Source organism: Anolis carolinensis, chromosome 4 (genome assembly GCF_035594765.1).
Source record: "Anolis carolinensis isolate JA03-04 chromosome 4, rAnoCar3.1.pri, whole genome shotgun sequence".
Classification (NCBI taxonomy): Eukaryota; Metazoa; Chordata; class Lepidosauria; order Squamata; family Dactyloidae; genus Anolis; species Anolis carolinensis.
The window spans coordinates 51,131,907-51,149,333 of NC_085844.1; the positions used below are offsets into that span (position 1 = coordinate 51,131,907).

General features: G+C 36.9%; 1 protein-coding gene and 1 long non-coding RNA gene across 6 annotated transcripts in view; one reads left to right on the forward strand and one right to left on the reverse strand.

Moving 5' to 3' along the window:
- nol4 (nucleolar protein 4) overlaps positions 1 to 17,427 on the forward strand; it is a 151,228-nt gene that overhangs the window by 35,843 nt on the left and 97,958 nt on the right. For all 5 annotated transcript variants that reach the window (XM_003223511.3, XM_003223512.4, XM_008114894.3 and 2 more), the window contains exon 2: positions 12,053 to 12,202. In XM_003223511.3, the coding sequence (XP_003223559.3) occupies positions 12,053 to 12,202 (150 nt within the window). The remainder of the gene's footprint in view (positions 1 to 12,052; positions 12,203 to 17,427) is intronic.
- LOC134298882 (uncharacterized) lies at positions 1,763 to 13,918 on the reverse strand. The gene is made up of 2 exons (XR_010005999.1): positions 13,853 to 13,918; positions 1,763 to 2,632 (listed from the first exon to the last, which is right to left on the reverse strand). It is a non-coding gene; the product is annotated as an uncharacterized LOC134298882 (long non-coding RNA).

The window sequence follows — 17,427 nt, forward strand, 5'->3', positions numbered from 1 at the left end:
TGGAGCCACTCAAGTCTAAGCACAAAAATTTATGTTTCACATATACCTTAATCTGTTTATAAAAATATTTTAAATAATTTTGTGTATATTAAATCATCAGAAAGCAAAGGTGTCACTATCTTAGCCATCCATGTGGGCAATTTTGGATTGTCAAGTGTTTTGGATTTCAGAATTCTGGATAAATAATGCTCAACCTGTGCTCAAATAAGTTCCCAAGAAAGAAGCATGTTGTCTCCTGCTTGGGTTTCTTATTCGTCAGTCAATCAAATCTACACATAAATAAACATTATAAATCATTGAAGACTGGAGCATGCTGAATATGGGGCCCAGAAGATAAATGAGCAGTACTATACCATTCTCTCTGTGACAGGGATTTGCTGTTCCCTCATACAATTCATGCTACTCTTTCACTTCTACATTCTTTCAAGCATTTACTTTGCTTGCCAAGGGGTCAGCTCAGAGAGGTATTCAAATATCCTTAGGCATCATACAGTGATGATGCATAATAATAAATCGTGCTATTGGTCTTATAGGTTCTTTAATCCAAACATTGTGAAGTAATATCCTTATTATAGCTAATAATACCTGCATTGGTTTTATATCACAACCCTATACATTTGGGAACGATCCTGTTGGAATAGAATCTGGATTACCTGTATAGATAGTTTGCCTATTATTGTTACTGTATTATTTATTTTTTTATCTAGCTTTTCTTGCTTAAAAGAGACTGAAAGCAACCATTTGTGTTTTATATTTTGCTACTTAATTTAAATATATTTTAATAGTATTCAGGAAATCATCATGCTGTTTTTCTGCATCTCTCAGATCTCTAGATCATCACAATGACACTGAAATTCCTACAAAGACATTTATGCAGAAATATCAAACTCCCTCTACTGGAGGTTGCCTGTAGGCTCCCTAAAAGGAAAAAGGTAAAACTGCCATTAAGCATCTTGTAATGAGATAAAGTGAATGGCAGAAGCAAAATTCTATTAACAAATTGTCATGTGATGATACAACAACCCAAACTGCTTTCTTCCATGTTACTTAAAACTACTTTTGTTAAGTAGAAAATAATTTCTTTACATTACTAGACTATATGAAATCAATAAAACAGTATTTGGGCAAGATGTTTTTAGCAGGCATGTACAGTGATAAATTCAGCTGCTGATTATGGCTATTGCTGTATATTAATTGGTCTCCTCATAAAACATTGGATTATACACACAAAGATTTCCATTATTTAATGGGTAGTATCCAGCACAGATCTTCAATTGGTGGGACAGTAAAATACAGCAGAAATGGCATTGCTACCCACTCTCCTATAATGTCCTGTGTGTCTTCAAAACTAGCTTTGGATGACTGATATTTTGGGCAGTATGGAGAACTGAGAGACAGGAACTGGGGAAGGAAGTTCCATCCCAGCAGTGTTGGATGGTATGATTTTGAGTTTGAAGTCCAAAGGTCTTTCAGAGACTTATGCTGGAAATGTTACAATATCTTCCTGTGAGATGTACAGACTAAAGCTGAGTCATTTTTAAAAAAACGTTGTGAACATCATCTGAGTAGACTTGCATGCCTAGTGTATAAAAGTATAGTTTTACATGACAGATGTAACACATAAGAATGATTCTGTAGCTTAATTCTTATTTCTGTAGCTTAAATCTTTTAGTTTAGTTTTTGCTATTGTTCTGCCCCCATGCTATCTTAACTATTTGGAAGCTGAATTGGCTGTGCAGGGAACAGATCAGAGACTATATAGTTAAATCAAACATGAATTTATTAACTGACAAGAATTTTAGACTTTCTCTCCTCCTGAGTCTCACTACAAAGTCTTTATGAGAAAATGTAAAGTCTTTGAGAGATAGACACAGTTCTGGACAAACTGAGGCTCTTGAATCTTTATTTCTTCTTATTGTCTCTTTCTTGTATGGTTATTTAACTGTCTCTAAGATAGTCTCAATATTTAACTCTGACTGGACTTGAATACAGCTCTGACTGGACTTGAATACAGCTTTGACTGGACGTGCTATTTTGTAGACTTTCTGGCCTTCCTCTCTTTTCACCTTCCAGTCCTCCAAGAACCAGAAGTGCCTTGCCTGAGGCTCCATCTCTGAGGGGAGTCTTAAAGGGGCAGGGTGACGGAAGCTTTAAATGTAAAGAGGCTGTCTAGACTTACCCCCCACACAGAGATTTTCTGCATATAAAATATTTGTTGCTCAAGACAGTTCAAAACAATAGATCTAGAAAAGTACACATACATACATAACATGCCTATTCAGCCACTTTGAAGGCTAAAAATCAATATAACAGGACAATTAAAAAATCCAAAGGCTTGCTTAAACAGAAATGATTTCACATCGGAAATAGGAGCTAGATGACAGCCCATGGGTGCAGTTGCTGCGAAGGTCTCCTACACCCCTACCAAATGCTTCTCTGATGCTCGTGGGACATTGAAAGAGAACATATACCAAACTTCTTAATAGATAGGCCACCGCGTCCCCTGCAGATGGAGTCCATGGTGGCACAGTGGGTTAAACTGCCAAGCTGCTAAACTTGCTGATCATAAGGTTGGCGGTTCAAATCCATGGGGCGGGGTGAGTTCTTGCTGGTAGCCCCAGCTTCTGCCAACCTAGTAGTTAGAAAACATGCAAGTGTGAGTAGATCAATAGGTACCGCCCAGGCGGAAGATAATGGTGCTCCATGCAGTCATGCCAGCCACATGACCTAGGAGGCATCTACGGACAACACTTAATATCAAGGGGGAAACCTTTACCTTTATCTCTAGTCCAGATCTTAGCGTATAACTCTTCAAGTAATTTGTTCCTAATCCTTTCTTGCCTTTCTGCAGATTGCTTTGTTTCACTGGTATTTCCAGGGATGCTCCCTCTTTCTTTTTTTACCACTGGTTGCTGTGGTGAGGCATCCTGAACAAAAAGGATGTGCTCTCACTAGCTGCATGGGATCATTCAAACCTGAGATGGGCCCTGATGCAAATCTTATGGTTGTGCTTGAACTTGCATCTAGCATACTGTCACTTCCCCTGATTACCCAACAAACCTATTTCTGGGAATTCGTTCCTGCTCAACAAATGGCTTGGAGCCTGCATTTCCTTTGCCCCTTCACAGGTGGCAGATCCACCCAGGATTTCTGAACTCAGCCAGCCTGCCCCCAAGTCCTTGGCAATGGCTCCTGTGGTACCTTCTGCAGCCTTTTGGATGGCATCACTTCTGCAGATCCTGTCATTCAGATCATGCCAAGTATTACAGTTACATCCAGGATTGTGGTGATTTTAATATGTTGTAAGCTACTTTGGGTCCCATGAGGGAGAATAAAGTTGTTGTTGTTGTTATTTATTATTATTATTATTATTATTATTATTATTATTATTATTATTATTATTCCGGTTCACTGGTACAGCCCCATTCATGTTGTACTTGAGTGCAAATTGCTACAACTGATCCATTTTCTAACTGTAGTGAAAGCAGACCTTGTTCAGCATTGGAATGAAAGGTATATGAAGTAGACAAAGGTCAGTTAAAGTTACATGTCTGTCTACAACTTTACCTGTAGGAAGTACAGATTTGGTTGGCCTAATGAACCGCTCTTTGGTTTCCTTGAGACTGTTAGTATAGGTGCCAATTAAGAGTTTGTTATAGCAGTTTTGGGAAAGAGATAGCTGTCCACTGGGAACAATGTGGAAACAATAATCCTGTTTACAACAAGCAGCTATACAGCTGCTGCAGTGCAGGATCAAAGATAGAAATGATTGGGTCATCCAGTTTTGACATTATAGGATTGATCCCTCCAGCACAGTTTTGGAAGAAAGAGAGAAATGAGCTCAAACCTGTCATGCAGAAGTTAGATACCTGCTGCACATTTCAGTTCAGACAGTTCAAACTATTTTGGTATGCGGCTTGGTCTGAGGAGGGAATTTGACATAATAAACAAAGATTCAGTGCTAATTCATTAATTTAAAATTTGATTTATTGTCTAAGGTAGCAGGAGGCAGTGGTCTTTCAACTGTCATTTTGATAGCAGATGACCAGGTAAATAGTTTTCTGGGTTAGGATCATCTTTTGCTGACCCTTTTTGTCAGTTTTCCAGTGTTTTCCAGTTTTGTGGTTTGTGGAAAATTACAAAAGCATCAAGGTAAAGCTGTGGTTCTATTAGTTTCAATCTTGAATGGGGATGTACATCTTCAATTTGAAGGAAGGGATGAGTCTCTGGCAATTTCCTTCTTGCTGTGAGAAAGTAATTTAAAACTGTGTGGTTTTTGAAGACTAGTCACAGTTCAGGACTTATTCTGCTCACATAGCATTTTTGCTTGGAAAACAACATTTTATATGCAGGAAAGTACACTTTGCGTACAGAAAATTATATTTCTGTACAGAGTTTTTCTGCATATAAAATGTTTCTTGCACAGAAAATGTGCTAGTTGGCATTTATTCTATGTACAATTTGCACAGAATATTTTATTAAGAGAGTATTAATGCAAATTTCTTTGCAAAAACACAATATGCAAATTTTGCACATAATAAGTTCTTATCTGCACAAATTTTCATCAGTACAGGATTCTTCTTTCCTTTTCATGGCAGTTGAGAAAGACATATTTTATTGTGTTTCAAATATTTTAAAATATTCTTTTCATTTATAATAGAGAACAAATTTCTGCCCAAGAAGAGCACCCAATGGCTCCATTTCTTAAGCCAGCCCTGCTCACAGCCGTTTGATGATTTCAGCACAAATAATGAATTAGTAGCTTTTAGGGTGCAATCTCTATATGTGTACAGTAGAAAGTGTGGGAAAACATCACAGATGTTTTATGTTGTTGTTGGTAGATTCAATAGCATTTTTCATTTTTACTGTAATGATTTTGATTATAAACATTGATTTCAATATTTTAAAATTTTGATTCTATTTTAAAACGTACATTTTTAACAGGAACTAGTGTACTATACCTGTTGGAGTGTTGGACTTGGCCTCTGGGAATTCACTGTGTGACTTTGAGCAAATTACACACTCTCAATTTCAGGAAAAGACAATGACAAACCTCTCTGCATAAATCTTACCAAGAAAAGCCCATAATAGGGTTATCTTAGAGCACCATATTCTTTTTTTGCATTTCCTCCCAAAATGAATGTTTGCCGTACTGTAACTTTTTAAAAAAGCCCACATGGTTAATATATTTGGACTCTAAAAATATGTTAATTTTGTAACTTTTTACCTACTACTTTTGCAGTTCTATACTATACTGTTGTACACTTAAGCAGAGATCCATATAATTGCACTGTATGTTTTAAACTTTTGTTTTACTGAGTCTCTTCGGGGAGATAGGGCAGTCTACAAATAAAGTTTATTATTAGGTTGATCCCATATCTATAGTTTTGTATGGGTTCTATTTGTTCATGTCTGTGAACATGTGCTCATAATCTTTTAGCACCCATCTCCTTACACGTACATCTGCTACTTCCCTGTGTTTTTATTTCATTGCTAAGAAATTTTCTGAATCACCTCATCTGCTAGCAGCATATGCTCCAATCTCTCCCTAATTCTTTGGGGTAAACAAATAAGAAGTCTACACATTCCACGAGAAGGTTTTGGCACTGCATTCAGAATAAAGAACAATCCAGATAATCTTATATCAAGACTGAAATTCAGTGCTAGGAAAAAAAATCCCTTAATTCTGTCACATCATCAAACCAAGTCCTTTTAAAAAGATCTCTGGCTGCATAAAGGAAGAAAACAAGTAATGCTGTCTAACTGAAGCATTTCAACACTTTAATCTGGGTGTGCAGCCTTAGTTTATCTAACTGCTGCAGGCTAAGAGGCAGATCATGAATTGTCAAAGCTCCATTGATTTCCCTGGATACTTTGATTCATACCTCTGGAAGATCTAACAGTAAGTGCATAGTCCTATCTGCCCAACATCTTTTGGGAGGTTTTATTATAGTTACATAAATCTGATAAAATCCCAGACTTATATTAAACAATTCCTGTTCCTGGGAAGAGTTATTACTTTGGAAGAGTCTTACCTCCTTCACTGATTCAACTCTTATAGCAGAAAAGAAGTTCTAGTTAATTATATTTTGATTGTTCATCTTCTCAGCTGGAGCAACTCTGATATCAATACTGAGACAGATGGATGAAGAAATAGATCCTTTGGTAAATCGCCCTGACTTTAAAAACTTCTAGGTTGGGTAATTTTTTTAAAGATGGTATATGGTGTCCTTGATTTTAAGGGATCAATCCATTGAAATTCATAGAATTTTAATTGTACAGTACTTGGTTGTAGCTAGGTAGCATTATAGATTCCTAAAAATAGGGCGATAACCTTGCAGGTCATTATGATTGAATTTATCAAGGTGTTCTATTTGGGAAGAGACAATTACATTTCTAAACAAATTTTACACACATATGTTATTTATGCATGTACTGTATGAATGCATAATTTGGTAGTGTATAAAGGCAACACAAACTAAATTGCCAACAACTTGTTTTTAAAATCATATTATATATGAGAATTCTTAACGATTGTCCTGCTGTCAATTTGGATTTAAAATTGTTAATGCTGAAAAATGTACAAATAATCAAATGGTAAAGACAACATTGTTTGAGCATTTCACTTTTGTAACAGATTCTTAGGGAATATATTTTTTGTTATAGAGAAAAATGTAATGTCAACATTTAGATTGATCACCGAGGAACCTAGTGCTGCAATGTTGCAGGTTACTTAATTTTATATATCTTTAGACTAGAGAATATTATGGAGAAAGGAAATATTTAAATGAACAAATATTTGTTTTGATCTTTTCATGTACATTTTAAAGAATATACTGTATTTTGATATTTTGCTAAAAACTTTTTATGGGATCTGTTTCTAAATAGATTTGTAAGCAAAAGTTGCAATTATTAATTTTTATAAAGCAAGAAATTTATACTGGTTTTTACTGAAAATGTCAGTGGATTATTAGAGCAAGATGACATATTGTCAGTTTCTGTATCCATAGTCAGATTCACATATATACCGATGGTGAAACCCAAAATCATAAGAGTACAGGGTTGGAAAAGACTTCATGTGCTACCAGTTGCAACCACCTATCATTTGTCCCTGGTCCATTAGGTAGCTTGGCTCTGTGTTCCGTTTTATCTGCCTTTTCATTTAATCTAAAGAAGAAAAAAGCCTTAATTTCAGAACTGACACATGGATTATGTGTTATCATTTCTAGTTTGTGGATTTTTATAAAAAGCATTCTTATATGATGTTATTATGTATGGATATATATGCAAATTGACAAAAACTATCTAAACAGCATTGGTTCTTAACATTCAGGAAACCATTATCATACATAAATATAATTGTCAAAAAGCTAGGAATGTCATTTTTTAAAGATATAGCATTATTGTTTCTGTTCATTTCCAAGATGGTAATCCTTGAACTCCAGATAAAATTCAATCTTTTTTGCACCAGGGTTTCTTTGTGTTTTTTAACCAATACATGTATGTATACATTCACACACCAGTAACTAGTACCAGAAGTGAGACAGGGAGAACGCCAAAATTCTGAGTTGATCAAAATTATAAAGTTAAAGAAGTGAAATAATAATTGGTTCCTGATGCACTGATGCTAGTTAATCAAGAAGGCTGAATTTAGATGATGCAAATTTTGTTGTCATCACCCTCATCACTATGGCTAAGAACAAGAGATATTCAGTTCTTCCTTTTGCTTTGGGGATTTAATAACATAAAGTGGGCTTATAGTAACCCCAAAGCAAACTTATTATGGGGTTTTGTTGGCAATATTTGTTCAAGGCGTATCTCCCCCATCCCCGTATCTTGATTCATTTTTTCTAAACCTTTGCTCACATGGAAGTTGCTCTAGTCCTGGAATATTTATTTTTAAAACAAATTTTCACCTCCTCAATAACCATTTTGAGTGAAACTAAACTGTATCCCCAAGTATGGCTGAACAACAGATTTGTGCAAAAATACTATGATATCAGTAGTCAGGGCAGAGAAAGGGGCACGGGGATCCTTCTTGAGGGTCTGGAACTCTGGGAGTCAGGACAATGAAAAAATAAACAATATATTTCAAAACCTTTGGTATCAAGGGTGGTTCTACACTGACCGCAAAGGGGGCTCAATCTGGTGTCCTGAACATTGGGCTGAATCCTTTTAGTGACCCAATAGAGACACCCTCAGCCACTTTGGAAATGGCAGGAAGTCCCCATTGCCAAGTCATGTCAAATCCTATATGGCACACCGTGTTAAGGTGGCCTTCCCTTGCATTATGCTGCATCAGCCCTGTGTAGCATTTAGCCACTCTGAGGTTAATCTCAGGTCACACTGACCCAAGTGGACAGTGTAGATGTGCTTCAAGAGAAAATACCTTGTACACATTTCTTAAGATCCATTCAGGCTTTATGGGAAAATAATGAAAGTTTGATTATGTACCTTAAGCTTTTGCTAATAACAAAGCCCACAGAGAAGTGAAAAATGTTTTGTAGAGTGATGATCAGTCATAAAAGGGCTGGGCTTTAACATAGCTGGCTAATCACCAGCAGCAATAGATCTCTACTGACCGAAATGTTGGCAGTTCCAGCCTGGGTCGGGGTGAGCCCTTAACCTTCAGCGCAGCTCATTGTCCACCTAAGCAGTTTGAAAACAGCTGTGAGCTATGAGTAGAGAAATTAGGCACTACTTAAGCGGGGAGGTATTTTATGGCACCATAAAAGGAAATACCAGAAATGCTGGTAATCAAAATAACAGAAGGAAAGGTTTGTGATCAAGGGCTTGTTGTCAAAGGAGTTGGAGTGACAGCACCCTCTGTAGCTGGAATAAAGTACAACCTCCAGGACGCTGAAGTTGGAAAAATGCCAACATAATACCTCTACTGTTGTCTGTCCTGTATGTCTAACGGCACTGAATGTTTGCTGTGTATATGTTCTGTGATCTGCCCCGAGTCACCTTCAGGGTGAGAAGGGTGGAATATAAATGCTATAAATAAATACAAAATAAATAACCAGTGGTTTTTTTTCAAATGTACTAATAATACAGGTTAAATAATTTGGTAATGTAATGATTTGTGAACATTATTTCCGATGAATAGGTTTACTATCTATTTTTTAGAACTTCCTGACGCACAGAGCTGTTTGACAGTAGAATATGCTTTCTCGGAGTGTGACAAAGCCTCTTTGTCTGGAGGTTTTTAAGCAGAGGCTGGGTGGCCTTCTGTAGGGAGTGCTTTGATCTTGGGTTCCTGCATTGTAAGGGGGGGGGGTGACTGTATGGCCCTTGTGGTCTCTTCCAACTCTAGGATTCTATTCCATTCTAGTTTTTTCATTTATTTTCAGCCTTTGCCATCCTAAGCTAAAGTCACTGAAAATTGTTTAAAGAAAGTAATAACATCTAGTTTGTGGGAGGATTTAGGGAGGGAAGGCATGATTCTGCATATTGCCTCAAGGCCAATGTCAGCTGCCAGCCACTCTGTTGGAGCTTTTGTATCTTCCACTCCCTTCTTAATGATCCCCACTAGAGAATTTGCCTTTTTCACTGTCATTTAGAAATGGATTTCAAGGTCCCTTTCCTGATGAGCCACTATAAGGCCAAATTTCACTAGAAGCTGGCTTCCATTTTGATGGCCAGGGTCACTTGTATTTTGATCAGTTCCATGATCTACTGTTGTAGGGTACAATTGTTTAAAGCAAGGGTTTTGAACCTTTGGTCCTCCATCTGTTTGGAGCTTAGTTCCTGGAATTTCTGACTATTGGACAAGCTGGCTAGGGAGTTGAAGTGCAAAACACCTGGAGGATCACAGCTTGGGAACCAATGGTTTAGAGCAGTGTGGTCCATCCTTTAGTTACCTGAGGGCCAACCAAACTTTAGTATAGGAATGTGAGTGCCAGAGACATTATTTAAATCAGTTAAGCAGTAAAAACTTAAAGCAGTAAGGAGGATAAATGATTTTTTTTCAAATGTTAAATTAAAATATTTTTCCAGTAAGAAGGGCAAAGACCAAAGAAAAATGAATTGGTGGGCCATATGCGGCCCGTGGGCTGTAGGTTGGACTATACTGGTTTAGAGTATCGTGATGTTTTTCTGTGTTCTGCTTATCTACCAAGCTGGTATGTTCTGTTTCATGTTCTGGCTTAACCCTTGCTCTTGGCATACCTCATCATACTGCAATTAATTTAAACCTGGGTGCAGACCTGTGTTCTTGTTGCATTTCATTTCATGGTTAATTTTAATGATATCCTTACAAAGGAAGAGAGGTGAGATAATACTTCAGACTTGTTTTGAAATTACCTGTTTCTGGATAAGAAGAAATTAGAAATGTTAACACAATCTTTGCTGTTTTTCTTTGCACATGAATTAGCAGTGGACCCCATAAAACTGTTTGACTGAATGTATCCCTCATGTTGATTAACCAGAATTAAACATGTCTGAGTAAAAAAAAGGTGACAGAATGTGTTAAGAGTGTCTATATAGAATATTTTCCAAAGTGCAACTTATTAAAGATACTCACTTAGATCTGTACATGTTAAGCAATGCCATTAATTTTAGATGTGCTCTGCTTGAGCCAGTGCAGAGTGCATAAAAATAATAAGGAAAATCATAGCTATCTTTGCTTCTTAGATAGTAATGATGTGAACATCAGTTGCAACATTTTGAGATGTAGGTGGCACTGTTAACTATGGAAAAGCTGAATTCTCTCTCTCATAGTGGAAAAACCAAGCACAAGTTCTTCGTCTACCTTGAAATATTCTGAAATAATTACACAAATTTCATTCTGTAAACTCTGCTTGCCTACTGTAAAATCTCTTTTGTTAATGAGTGTTATATGTCGTAGTACTTCTACAAATGATTTCATTATAAACCATAAAAACAGGGGACAGAAATACTATAAAGAAATAAAGAAATTTTCAGTAGTGTTCTGAATAATCTGTTGACCAGTTTAAACAGAGATTAGTGATGTTATTGATTATGCTTGTAAATGCATACACGTGTTTTTAAGAAAGATAAAACTATGGCTTGATTTTTTATGAAGCTCATTGCAATTGAGCCCCTAGGACTTTCCCAATGCCAGAGCTCAACCCTTGATTCTATGAAGTAAAAATAATTAACCCCAGAGTAAGTGCAGAGTGCGTTTTCTCACTACTGGATAATAAGAGTCCCCACACATAAAAGACTTGGGGAAAAGGTCTCTAAATCAGATTGTAATATTTATATTCAGACTTCAATGCCAGCATCTTATGTTCAGCTAATTCAGAGCTTGTGAAAAATTATATTTTCATATTATAGTTCCCAGAATGAGTATGCTCATTTGAGGGTTCTGAGACTTGTTTTTCAGAAGTTGCAATTTTCTCAAGTTCTGATCAGATCCAACTACAGTTGAAAGCTGCTGCTCCTATTCCCAGAAAAGAAGTGGTCTTACATAGATGCACTTTATACTTATTCTGACATCTGTATGTCCAAAATGACCTCACAAATAGCTTTTCTACATGCTTGTGCCTATATCTTGCATCGTTTTTTTCACATTTACACATGCATCAGAAAAAGTTACATTGTAGGGCATGATCCAATGGTATACTTATCCTTATGCAAGCAACTTTAGTGACCAAGTTTATGTCTGGGGATAGGAAACTGTATCAACTTTTCATGCAAAAAAAAAAATCACTGCACAAAATTGGTGCTCAGGAGTGTGTGTCCAAATCCACTGCAATTGTAGAATTTGTCTGATATTTTTAAAATGCTATTTTGATGCAAAATCATCAAAATATTAGGATTTTAAAAATGTTTTAAATAACATGGAATGATTATGAATATGAACTCTAAAACAATTCAGACTCTCTGTTTCAAATATAATACATTCAGAATCATATTCTGAACATTCTAGTTTTGTTGTGAAATTGAGTTGCTGAATATCACTGTGAGTTAGTGATTTTCAGATGTGACTTCCAAGGTCTTTATCTAATCAGCTCTAATTAACAGGATATGTGTTACCTGGTTGTTTACCTATTCATTTTGTGTTCCCTGTCATTTTTTTTCCTAGGATGGAGTTGGTGTAGATGAGAAGCTGTCTTTAAGACGGGTAGCTGTTGTTGAAGATTTCTTTGACATAATCTACTCCATGCATGTGGAAACAGGGCCCAATGGAGAACAAATTAGGAAACACGCTGGACAAAAAAGAACTTATAAAGCAGTAAGTAAATAATCTGACTGGGTGAAATAGTGGAACACATTTGACATATTATTAAGGCTACACAGTCAAACAGAGTTGTGATTTGTCTTGTACTTTTTCTGGACGAAACCATAACTAATGACTATATGGATTTCTGTTTTTAAAATTTATTCTACAAAAGCTTTAGGTTACAGAAAAACAACTTTAAAAGAAACAATTTTGGTTTGTTTATATTCAAATGATGTGACTGTTATTTCAGTGAGTTGCTGGAGCAGAAATTACTAAAAGTACCCATTCCTTAAAAGCAGGGAATGGATTATACATACTGAACATATTTTTTCACACCTGTTCTTGCATTTTTAAAGAAAATAGGCAGTTTGACATTATAAGCCACTGAAAAAGAAGCATATTGTTCTTATATAAATTGTCTATATAAGAACAATATATACAGTAGAGCCACGGTTATTCGAGATAAAGGGGTGGGCCCCATCTCGGATAACCAAACGGCTCGGATTTGGCGAGGGCTCGCCAAGGAATGCCTCCCCAGATCTGCCTCGGCTGGGCCCTTGCTGGAGGAGGGGGTTTCCTCCAGCAATGGTCTGGCTGAGCAAAACCCGCGACATGCTCCTCGTTTCTCGGAGGGACACGTGTCCCTCCGAGTGGCGAGGAGCATGCCGCGGGTTTTCCTTGGCCTTGGCGCTGCTGCCTAGGGGCTTTACTGTATATGTAAACGGAGCTCCCAGTGGCACAGTGGGTTAAACCACTGAGCTTCTGAACCTGCTGACTGAAAGGTCGGTGGTTCAAATCCAGGGAGTGGGGTGAACTCTGCTGTTAGACCCAGCTTCTGCCAAACTAGCAGTTTGAAACCATGCAAATTTGAGTAGATAGATAGATACTGCTCTGGTGGGAAGGTAACAGCGCTCTATGCAGTCATGCTGGCCACATAACCTTGAAGGCATATACAGATAATGCTGGTTCTTTGGCTTAGAAATGGAGATGAGCACCAACCCCCAGAGTCTGACACGACTGGACTTAATGTCAGGGGAAAACCTTTACCTTTACCTATAAATTGTTTGTTTATAGATGTCTGGTATTACCCTGTGTTTTAAAACTTCATTTTAATGGAATATTTTGAAAAATCATTCATATTATAATAATTAACCAAAAATAATAATAACCCTGATTTTGTCATGATTTTGACAAAAATAGGTGAGGTATAAAGAATAGCTATGAATCATATCATCCTGGATTAGAAAGGGCATCTCAAAAATGTAAGGGTTTTTTGTGTGTGTGTGTGTGTTTTTTTTTGTTTGGTATTGTAGAACCTTTTAAATGGAAAAATAGTTTGCATAAACATTGTTGTTCTGTGCACAAATATGTGGTATTCTCAGAATATTTTGAGCAACAATTTTTTTCATGCATGAAAACCGTTTTTGTATCAAATATTTCTTTTTGTAAAAATACCTTAAAGTGGAAGAAGTAATCCAAAAATTGTGCCAAACCTCATAATGTCACTAAGCAGAGAAATTGTTTTAAACTATTCATTCTTGTACATGAGAGCAAAATAAATGAAGATGTACATCCCCATAGTAAAGATACACAGATAAGTACAAACTTAAGTAGCAACATGTATAGTTTCTGACACAGGAACTACTTGGCAGTAAAATATACCTGACGCTTATTGGCCCTTCCTGATGGTCCAGCTTTACTCTTCTTACTAACATAGTTTCTCAGACAATCTCTGCTTGTCTTTCCCTTTTATACTTCTATGTGCTATACACTGACATAACAATGAGGTTTTGTTGCCAAGGATGCATAGGCTCTCCTCTGGTTGCTATTGGCTGACTTTAGCAACCCATAAAATGGTCAGCAGCTGAATGTTCACAAAGTCATTGGAAGCCTCTGAACTTGGATTCCAAGATGATAGGGCAGTTTATATTTTACTGTGGTACAAAGGAGTCACATCCTTTGGTGCAGAAAAAAAAGGTAGGCAGTCTTGGAAGTAGTCATGTATTTCATAGTAGATGAGGTAGATTGCTTGCAAACTAGATAAATTGTCTTTTTCGGGGAAATTGGTGCACTGAGGGCTTTGTATTCTTCTGGTTTTTGTCCTCCTTTCTTTTCTTTCAAACAATAGATCTGTTTTCAGCCCATATTTGGAATTCTGAAAATTATTTTGTTGGCATATTGCTTGTCTCTAAAGGCAAGCAGATAAAGCTAAAAGTCCCTTGTTAGGAACTCAACTAAAAAGGAGAGGTAAAGTTTGAGCCCCTAATAGTAAACTGCTTATGCCACATAGTATAATAAATGGAATGTTTCACAGAACACAAATTGATGAGGCCAAAATATATGAAAATGAACCAAGAAGCTGAACCCATTATCTTTGTGGGCATTTCCAGGCATAAGTTAAACCTGCTTCGGAGTGGGTTTAAGTCCCCACACCTCAGGAAAAAAACTTTTGGGGTGACACTGGGCCACTCACCACCCTCTCAAAGCCTTAAAAATAAAGGAAAACTTACTGGGTTCCCATTAGGCCTCTCTGCAGGCCTCCTGAAATATACCACTGACATGCCAGGTAAGTTGGCAACCCGGTAAGTTTTCCTTTATTTTTAAGGCTTGGAAGAGGGGGGGGGGGAGAAGTGCCCCCTTTGCTTCTCTAGGCTCATGGGGCCCAAAGAAGTAAATTAGGCTGTGGGGACAGACTACTGGGACTGCAGAGACTGCTGACGGTAGTCTGTCCTCATAAAGTCCATATCCCATTAGAGCTGGGCCTTACAAAAAGCCCCGGATCTAATGGGGTGTCTAAATAATTTGGGGGTTTACCTGCTTTGTCTTGAATTGCTTTACTTTTACCTGGGACATTGTTTGGATGCCTCAGGTAAAAGTCTGACAGCGCCCGGGATATGGGCCCTGTTTGGAAGGGCCCGGAGTTCCTCCCTTCCTCTGCCAGTTAATTCAACCCCTATTATTATTATTATTATTATTATTATTATTATTAATAATAATAATAATAATAATAATAATAATAATAATAATAATAATAATAATGTTTATTTATACCCCATCTCCATCTCCCCCGAAGGGGACTCAGGGCGGCTCACAGATAATATCAGATAAGAACAGTGACAATAAACAATACATCAGTAAACAAAACATACACCAGTTATAAAATTTAAACATTAACCTATGAAAATAAAAACACACTTAATAAAACACAGAATTAAAAACAGTGAAATTGAGTAATAGACTAGCTAACGTGCACTTTGTTATAAGTTGTAAACTCAAGATAACAGATAAAGTGCTATCTCCTTCCCCCATAGAGTTGGGTGCATCTTTACTAGTCCTTTTCTCTGAAGGGGTATTGAATCAATTCTGTTATGGTTGCATGACTTATGGATCTGATTTGGCATAACATGGGCCAAGATCACTTAATGTAGCCTTGAACTGCATTAACAGAAGTTACTGGATACTCTGGAGCTTTCCCAAAACTAATGCTATGTAACACTGAAGTGTGAATTAGCATTAATGAGCAAGACTTCATCATGTGCAGTTCTTCCTTTCCTCATATGCTCTAACTTTAGGAACTATGCTGTAGTTTCCCATTACATTACAACTGGCAAACCATAGTTTGCACTTATTTAATTCTGATTCAGAGGGCAAGTATAAATCACTATGACTGTTTTATTGATGCTGATGTTTTATTGTTGGGATATTTGTTTTATTGTCTTGTTGTTGTTGTTACATTGTTGTGTTGGGCAAGGCCCCATGTAAGCCGCCCCGAGTCCCTTCGGGGAGATGGGGCGGGGTATAAGAATAAAGTTATTATTATTATTATTATTATTATTATTATTATTATTATTATTATTAAGATTGTAAGTTTATGTGATGGCAATGTATGGCTTGCTTTCTATTAGAAAGATAGGGTTCTGAGCACACAAGGAGGGGAGGAAGGAAATTAGGTGGAAGCTTCCTTATGTAAACCTAAAATGTAGTTTTGCAGTCAGGAAACCCAAGACCATGGGAATAAATGTCCCAACCTGGACCTCTTGGGTTTCCTGGATAGTTACATCATTATTGGGTAGTTTTACAAGCTTTTGTACAATTTTTCTTTTCTAAGAGTCTGAAATGCCTCTTGTATGGCTTAGCTATTAGTAGTAAGAACTGAAATCTAAAATATGTTGGTATATTTGATTCTGTGGTCTGCCTTCCCACCTCCCCCCAAATATCATAATGATACTCTTGAGAATGTCTTTCAAGTTGAATTTGGCCCTCAGGCTAAAAGAGGTTGCTGATTTTAGTTCTCAAAATGGATATTAATAATGTCTTTTAAAAGTAACATTTTTTGAGCTCCTTTGATGTCATGCTATGCTACTACCAACTACTACGTAAAACATAAAATAGGAAAGCCACTTGGGAGAGAGATGTTTAAATGAATTGTTAAGAGTGCTGTCATGTCAAAGATGCTGCGCCTGTAGGGTAGTTTGTGGTCAAATAGACTAGTAATGGATGCTTCATGTGACAGGTAAGGTAAACTCATAGATGTTGTATGCCAACTATCCTGGCATCTAGCAATTTATCTGCTATGTCTAACAGCTTTTCTGTTTGTGAGCAACCTGCCTTCCTTTTCATATCAGTTAAAGCAGCTTTCTCAAAATTCTATTTGACAAGTTTAAAATTTCATATGAAACTTGGCTCTTACAGAAGCAAAAAAGGCTTTAGTTGTATGGATATGATTCTCTAGATTTTCTCCTAATGCAAGCTAAACCTAAAGGATGTAAAATTAAATACTTTTTAACATAACTTAAAATTGCTTTTATTCTGGTTAATTGATAATTACCAATTTTGAAATGTGGAAATATTGAATTATGCACAGATGCATGCCTTATTTACACAAAAATACAGGTTTGTAGCCATATGTGCTGAAGAGGAAACTAACACGGCTTCACATTGGTTAACAGAAAAAAATGCTTGTATTCCTTTTAAATTTGATGTCTTGGGGTGCATCTACACTGTATGATAAATGCAGCTAGGCACCACTTTAATTGCCATGGCTGATTTTATGGAATCATGGGAGTTGTAGTTTTACAAGGTTTTTAGCCTTCTCTTCCATAGAATGCCAGTGCCTCTCCAAACTACTAGTGAGGTTAAGGGTGAAGATGCACCCTTAGCCTCAGGAAATTTCCTTCAGAAGAATAAGCTGTCACCAGAGCCGGTCCAAGGTAATTTTCAAGTGTAGGCAAACAGAA